The 8495-nt window shown below is 43.9% G+C and overlaps 1 protein-coding gene across 1 annotated transcript; it reads right to left on the bottom strand.

The window, feature by feature from the left end:
• Nucleotides 1–1380: 1380 nt before the first annotated feature.
• map6d1 (MAP6 domain containing 1) lies at nt 1381–7592 on the bottom strand (the record flags this gene model as incomplete). Its single annotated transcript, XM_080034074.1, has 3 exons — nt 1381–1458; nt 6170–6446; nt 7036–7592. 3 exons carry the CDS (start codon nt 7590–7592, stop codon nt 1381–1383), a joined length of 912 nt encoding a protein of 303 aa, XP_079890200.1.
• Between the last annotated feature and the right edge of the window lie 903 nt (nt 7593–8495).

Genomic DNA, 8495 nt, shown 5'->3' with positions numbered 1-8495 from the left:
ACAGTGTATCTGGTTTGATAAACACAGACACATTTAACAACAACAACAACAACAGCTGAAGTCATTCATGGCAGACAATAGCCAGGCCTGTCACCTTCCCTGGTCTCATCAGTGGAAACATTACTCAGACATTCTGGGTGAATCAACAGTTTTTAGAGAAATACCTTTAGCATGTAACTTTCCATTAAAATCAGAAGTAAACGCATATGATGCACCATGTTAATTAGTTAAGTGTTAGTTAAATCAAATGTATTTTGATTTATGGGCTAGCTGTTTTTACGCTAAGCTAAGCTAACTGTTTTGTGTAGGCATGAGATACTGATCTGCTCAGCTTAACCTCTGAAACAGAAAGCAAAAGGTCCCCTTTGATTAAAAAGGCAATAATGTGAGCACCTCATACCAAATGTATTCACCTTTAATGTATTTGTTGGGGGTAGAAATCTCAAACTGGGCCAAATAAAACCTAAACTAAAGTTGTGTTGATGGTCATTGTTGTAATTTGATTGTACCGACCTTTGGCCAATTGAATCTGGGACAAAACTCCATCCAGGAGAACATAAGACAACATACTTTTGCCATAATTGCCCTTGTCAAGTTGATTTAATTCAAACTGTAGTTTGTTTTAAATGTATGGCATTTGAGAGATTTTTAATAAGCTACCTTCCCATTTCCTGACCGTTGGTTTTTGATGCAATTACAGTAGGACCTACTGTATTCATGCAATCCTCAGACTAACTGATTAGAACTGTGCGATATGATACAAATACCACTGAGAAAACGAGTGACATGTCATAGAAAGTGCTAAAAACCTAGTATTCTTTTATTGCACTTTCACTTACATTATACATTTTCTCTTTTAACAATAGATTTACAAAAGAATAGGTCGAACAACGCTTTCTCAAAATAGCTAACTAATTGAATACTGAGGAAATAAATAATGTGATTTCAAGCAGATTTCTAGCAACACCTAGCAGCAACATAGTACTCTTAAGCATACACACTTAATCTGTCTTGGAGCTGACTCAACAAAATATACTGTAAACGGACAACTTAGCAGGTGCACACACACACACGCACACAAAGCAGCCAGTTCCTTGTGTATCTATTCACTGCTAGACAAAACAAGCTTGTTTTAAAACTATTTTGTTACATGCATATTAACTTACATAGCAACAGAGGCTGGAAGAAGTCTAAAAGAGAGATCTATGTATTTGTTTTTTGTTTTTTTCAGTTTGGGATACTGACACTGCAACTCTGCAGGCTTCACAACAATACATTCCCTTGCATAGATTCTTGTGTTGTGGAATGGACTGAAATCTATTCCCCCAGTGGATTCCTTAAAACTGAAACCGGTCGAAGTGGAATGGTTGGAAAAATCGGTCAGATGTTGAAAACCCTCGGTCCACTTTGAAATAGGGCAGAGGGGTTCGGAGGGAGCTTGGTCTTCACCAGATGTTCCTGGGACGAAAGAGACAGAGAGAAAGAGTTTTAAGTGATTACAGAGATGAAAGTAGAGAGAGCAGCAGCTGTGGTGCTCAAACTGGAACCCATGAAATGAGAGCAGACCTGTTTGGGTTGTGCTGTCAAGAAACATCAGGCCTGAGAGACAGCAGCCTGGACTTGAGTCGCTGTCTCCTGCTCTGCTGATGGAAGCCGTTCTTAGCCTGGCTGAAATTTATTTTGGTCAGTGGCCAACAAATAGACATCCTGAATATCACTGGAAAGTCACCCATATTCTATCCTCTCTAGCAATCATTGGATCTGTCGATAAACTGTGGCCCGGCGCCATTTAAAAAAAAATCACTTTACTTGCATATAGCTGTGGAGCTTGGCGGATTTTATAAGACGGTAGGAGCATTAGTCGCAGCCATGGAAGAGATAGCACGTTGAACGCGTCTATGCATCGCTGTGTGTTGCAGGAAAGGCAGTACATGTTGTACAGCAAGTCAGAATGGTGTGTGAGTGTATTCACCTCGTCCTCTTTACCCCACCCACCCACACACACACACGCCAGCTTTTTTGCTCTGTGTAGCAGTCAGGTCTGCCTTCTCTCCCAAATTAGATTTGTGCCAAAGAAGACTGCAACCCGATGCAACATCGCACTTTAACACATAATCCATCAAATGGTGCTCACTAACCCCCATCCCGTTTCTCTCTCACATTCTCTAGTGCACCCTGCATCACCCCCTCCTGCCTTCTCTTCTCTTTGTCTCTTTTTATTTTTGCCTTTTCTCACAAATACAATCCTCTTCTCTCCTCCCTGCCCGAGTCCTGCCAACTTGGCACAGGCCTACCACCTCCCTCTGTAGTCCCGAGCAGCGTGGGAAAAGGGAAAAGGGCCAAGTGAAAGAAAAGGCGAGAGAAAAACTGGCTAGGAGGGGGGGCTATATAATTAAAAAATTAGACAGAAAACAATGGCTGAAAGAATGAAGTGGGGGTGGGGATATTTCTTAAATGAATCAATGTGTTAAGGCGTTATTAATAGTTTCAGTAATAGGGCGTTTATGAGGTAACAGGCCCCTGGACACAGACATGTAAAAGGCCACACTCTGCTTCGACCTACACAGTTTGTAGGAGCAAGACATCCAGACTGACAAAGACACACAAAATGACTACAAACATGCCTGCAACTCTTTGTGGTCGTTGTGTTTCTCCTGGAGGGATTTTGACACAAAGACAGACAGAATAGGATAGTGAATTTTGGGCTGCACAGTCCCTGCAGACTTGTCTACCCTCGTTGTGCCATTAAAAGCCATTGTGAGCAGCTTTTCCCATCCCTCTACCATGGAACTATCTTACCGTTGTATGAAAGCGCAGCAATTTTACACTCTATATTCAGAAGTTAAGCAGGGGAGGGGGCTCACGCCTCTTAAGCCGACTGTAAGAGATAACCAAGAGTTTGTCATAACAAGAGTTTCTTGCTGAGGTTTTCCCTCTGTATGCTCAATGTGTTCCCCATTCAGTGGTTTTGTCTCGCTCATCCCTAACACACACGCCGGATTATACCCTCACAAATCTCTTTGCCTTGTGTGTTGCGGTTGCCGGGCCCTGCTTTCCCGCTTACACAAACACACACGCACACACACACACACACACACACACACACACACACACACACACACACACACACACACACACACACACACACACACACACACACACACACACACAAACTGTGCTGAGAGTTCAGGGCTGCGTCCATTTAAGCTGGACAAATGGGACAGGCCAGGTTTCAGGTTTAACAGAGGTTACATTCTCCATCCTCCTACAGCTTGCAAACAACCTCTCGCTGGGATGTCCTAAATTAGGTTGGCGAGTTCAGTGAGTTTAAGAAAAAAAATGTCCCATTGACCGCTGTGTGACAATTACAATTAGGGACATCTTTTATCTCTGTTGAGATGGATTTATCTATTGTAGGTTGAGGGGGAGCACCAACACCATTTGACAGATTGATTCAAGCAATAATGAAAAATTTCACGGCTGCCAAACTCCTTTTATCATCAGGATCAGATTTTGATTCCAGCAGCTTATTGGGGACTTAGCCTCTCAATTGTTTAATGAATGGATACAGTGGGCCTGTTCTGCACTGTGCTAAATGATGAAGCACGTTTTTTGGGGTTGTCGAGTATTCCACAGGATGGCATTTGGCATCACAAACTGTGAATGCCCTCAAAGGATAAAATACCAACAGAGTGCCATGACCCAGTGTAATGTCTGCTGTGTTGGGATGTGCAATGCTTGGTCTGACACCTCTGCTGGGGGCTGGTGAGTCAATCATGAGTTGGCAGTGAGTGGGCCGGCGATGAACGTGGTGGATTATCTGAGATCAAGTTGATTTGCTGCCAGGGCGGTTTGTGTCGCACTGACGGAATTGTGGTCTAATTGAAAAACTGCACAGTGAACATCATGTATGTGCACGTGCATACATTGCTTGCAGGTGTGTGTGTGTGTGTTTGTGCGTGTGTGTGTGTAATATCGACTGCAGTGTTCGGCCCCCAGTTGAACATACCACCAGCAGCACATCCCTTCTTAATGTGCCGTGAACTCTCCCTGCATCTGGGCCAATGATATTAATAGAGTCCGTCTCACTTCGACCTCCAACACATTCACACAGGATACTGAGGGGCATGGCGGCTTAATAGAGCTAGTCATTATACAAAAAAGTATGCAAATGCCCAGAAGGTTATTCCTTTTTCTCTTGTGCATTAATCACTTTTTCCTGAACCTCTGAAGTTGTAGCCCGTAGAAATTGTGTGGTCATCAGCCCAAGCCTCCCCCTCCATTTGAAAAACTTGTAACATCACCAATTCTCTTTTTTGTTGTGGATTTCAATTATATCATCTGTAGATTTTATTTCCCAAGAAGGGTGTCTCTGTCCTAAGAAAATCATATAGGCCTACCTCCAAAATATCAGCTCCTCACAACCTAAAAATTACAATGTTTTATGCCAGTGGACAATTTAGCATTTTTTAGCTAATGTCAATATGTTAATCATCCCTAAGGAATTCCCTCAGCGAAGAAGAATTTAGCTCAGCCTGTTAAGTATGAAAAGACATGAAGATTTCATGTCACGATTATCCCGGCCAATAACAATTACAAGTTCTATAACATATACAAGTTTATAAAATGGCTATTAAATATATTTCATTCAATGTACCCTACATTCAGTAAAACATATTTGTATTGCAATGTATCGCATTATTCTTTAGTGAACATCCTTTTTAGTGAAAACAATCTTACAATCTTAAAAACAATAACTTTTTTGTGGGGGATACAAGCAGAGCCTTCAGCCATGCTGACAGGTTTAGGATTTAGGAATAACTGGAAAGATGCTGCGCCTCCTTGATGCCAATCAAATAGATTTTTTCAGGTAATTCGTGAAAATATCATCCCACAAATGTCACCATGATCAACATATCATCATAGAATAATTGACTATGATTCATGATTCATTCTTACACTGTATCATCCCATACCTACAGCCCATATAGAAAAATCTAACTTGGAGATACATGGTTTTTACTGGCTATTGATTCTGTTCATTGCACAATAAAACATTCTGCTGGGAAAACAATGAATCATTTACCAATTATTAGCCTAAAAGTAGACAAATTTGAATGTGTTGAGTCGACACCGTGTTCAAACCGAAAAACCAGCTTGCCCCAGCCTGACCTAGACATAGCTTTCCACTGGCAGATGGCACAGAGAGTTGTGGTTGGGGAAAAGGCATGGGTAGCAATAAACCTCTGGAGATTCCCGAAAACTGTCTCACTTACACTGTCACGCAAAGCGACAGCACCCAGGGAGGGGACAGAGGAGAGGAGGATATGTTCCCTGCTTTATCCTGCCATAATCTGGGACAAACCTGACTGAACCTATGCGTTGCAGCTTCCCAAGCAAATGGCTGTTGCCTTGTTGCAGTTAGTTCTGCCTCAGTCACACTGTTCAGTGTTCACCCAGTTCCTTTGTGTTCTCGTCCCTGATTGCACAAATCTGGGACAAATGTACAATAGACTGAATATTTTTGGGTGAATCTTCAAATGATGTCATTTTATCACCACTTACACAAGGAAAGTGTTTTTTTTTTTTTACTTATTTGGCATTAAAATAAATTAATAAGTCAGTCACGTGTTTTGGTTTATAAAAGAACACACATCCACATAAATTGTAATTTATTTTAATGTTTGTACGCATTGTTTCGACCGAAAGTGATCAAATGACCCTAAATGAGACATAAATTATATTTATACATAAAGAAATCTGTGTAAAAATGTTTGTGTTGTATCGTAAATTCTTCCATTTAAATTCAAATGACAATAAGTATTTTCAGACAACAACATATTTGTCTACAGGTTTTGTTTGGTTTTGTGACCAAAATAGAGCACAGTTGATGAGTTACCCATTTCCTTCTCTGTTCTCACCAGGCCTACTCCATTCAAGTAATGAGTGTAGCACCAGCAGAGTGTTACCTAACACAGGCCTGTTTTGGGTCACTTTTTAGCTGCTTGGGGATGGAATACTTTCCTGAGACACCCCCATAGCAACGGACCACCAGGGAGACGAGTGGAGATGACTTTCAGGAGGAGCATGCTGCAATTTAAGCCTCTGACTCTTCCAATGAACTCATTGAACCCACAGCTGCTTGTGTAGATTGCTTCCCTGTGCTTACCTCTCCCCTGGTGGTTCCAGCAGGCTCGGCCCTCTCGGCCTGAAGTGCAGTGGGCATGGGCTGGGGGACGGCAGCTGGTTCCCCACTAGCAGACTGGATGTTGTGCTCCCCTTGGTGTAGCCCTATGGACCTGTGGCCCTCCCCGCTGTAGGCGGCCTGGTAGCTGGTCTCACGAGGGACCTGGGCGGCCTCTGTCCCCGGGCTGGAGTATTGAGCTGGAGGGTTTTTCTTCATGCTTTTGGCCGGTCTCGCCCCCGTCCACGGCCTGTACTCTTGCCTGGAGAGAAGAGATATGTGTCAGTGCAGCTGAAGAAGGTAACTCTGTGGATAACATTCAAAGTGGGTGGGCCACTGTTTACATGGTTGTCAAGTGTAGGCCTACCTGGAGGTCTGGGCCACCCAGGTGGTCTAAACAACTTTTGCACAAGTGACATTTCTTTTGTAATTCTTCTCCATTATTTTTCTTTAGTTTTTAAATTGTAAAACTATGTGCATATCTAATCCACAGACATCAAGCAGGAACATCGCTCTTTGGTTGCATTGCTTGTAATTTAGCCACCTGTATGACAGGGGATTGTGAGTCAACACTTCTTCTATCTAGGCTATTTAAAGGGTCCACAAGCTCAAAAGCTTGAGAACCATTATGGCTCATGCCCACATACTTAAAATAAAATGCACCAATCGTGATCAAATATTCATGCTTGAGCTCTCAAAAATATATAAATAGAGAGATTCGTGAGGGAATTATTGATGTGCCAGCCCGGGCTATCTTGGCGCAGGGTTTCTGGGTCGACCGGCACAGAGCGAGGTGAGAGTGGACAGCGACAGGTGCTGAAACAAGGAGAAAGAGGCAGACACGTGCGCACCTGTAGGAGCTGGTTCTTCTCTCCTCCGTCACCTGCTGCTGCTCCCCCCACCTCTGGCCCCTGCCCCGCTCCTCTCTGTCCGCTGCCTGTGTTTGAGGCTGGACGTGGCAAGTGTTCACCGGAGTGTCCGAAACACTGTCTGCCCTGCTGTTACCCCCGTTACTAATCCATGGGAAAGTCTCCTTCCTTGGAATGGGCCACGGTTTATAATCCTGCTTGTACTGTGTGACACTGTCGAAAGGCACCCCGGGCGGGTGGTAGTCCTCCCGGGGTTTGAAACCGGGCTCCTTACGTCCCCTGAAAGATCCCCGGGTCCCTGGAGCATCCGTGGGCGCCCGAGGAGAGTAGCCTGCGGGAGCACGCTGGTCCGGGGTCGAGTAGTAGTTATTCCCGAGCGCGCGCTCCGACACGGAGACCTGTTTGGTGATGGAGCGCACCTCATGCTCGGCGATGTCCGAGTAGTTCTGGATGGTGAGCGGGACGGAGAGGTCTGATTTGTCGAACTGGTTCCAGAAGCGAGCCAGGCAGCACACTCTGCTGATGCACGGCCAAGCCATAGCCTAGCGCCTACACCACACACACACACACACAAACACACACAGACACACACCCTGACAGTTGAGACTTGTGGAGGAGAGAAAAAGAAGGAGAAGAAAAATCAAACAAAAAGAACAGAAAACGGAGGGGAAAAGATCAAAGGTTAGGCTGATTCAGACAGAATATCGCCCTCCCACCGCGTCCGTCTGCGGGAGAACAAGCAGTGTCCAAGAGTCCATGTCAGCAGCCGAGGAGTGCCAGTTGAGATGAACCGGTCTGTCGGGGACCGTCATTGACTATTCCTCTCACGTGGTCTGTGATAGTGCCTCCACTATGCAGAGGAATCCGTGGGATATTATTCCCCGCATCATCTCCAGCTGATGGATCCCGAGTGTCCGCATCAGATGTGACACAAAAAAGGAGAATCAGATGAACGTTGTCGGTCTCCTCCACACATAAAACACACAATTAAAAGCTCGACCCAGAGATGTTTTCTTTCTCCTCCTCTTATCATATATGTAATTGTTACTCAACTATTCCCAGTAACGCGGATGGTTACATAATTATGATGCAGTGACAAAACGTATAGGCTTCAGTGGAGGTTTGTAGGCTGGGTCAGGTAGAAAGCTTAACATACTCATCAAAGCTCATGAAGCTAGAGGATATTTTTACATTTCTTAATTCTTGGACAATTTCATCTAATGCTGTAGTGCCCTATCTGCAATGTATCCAAGACAAAAGAGATGAACTTTTAATCAATGGCATAGCTGTACTAGAAACACTCAAGAAACACACTACAGTAGACTAAAAATAACTGGGCAGTGCACCATACTGGACTTTTGATACCAAAATGGACTCTTTCTATCTACAAAAAGGCCAGTCAGAGACAGTTTTTCTTAAGAAAGTTATGCGCTTTAAACATG

This window comes from Ammodytes marinus, assembly GCF_949987685.1.
Source record: "Ammodytes marinus genome assembly, chromosome: 9".
Lineage (NCBI taxonomy): Eukaryota > Metazoa > Chordata > Actinopteri > Uranoscopiformes > Ammodytidae > Ammodytes > Ammodytes marinus.
This window is presented reverse-complemented; position numbering and strand designations above follow the sequence as displayed.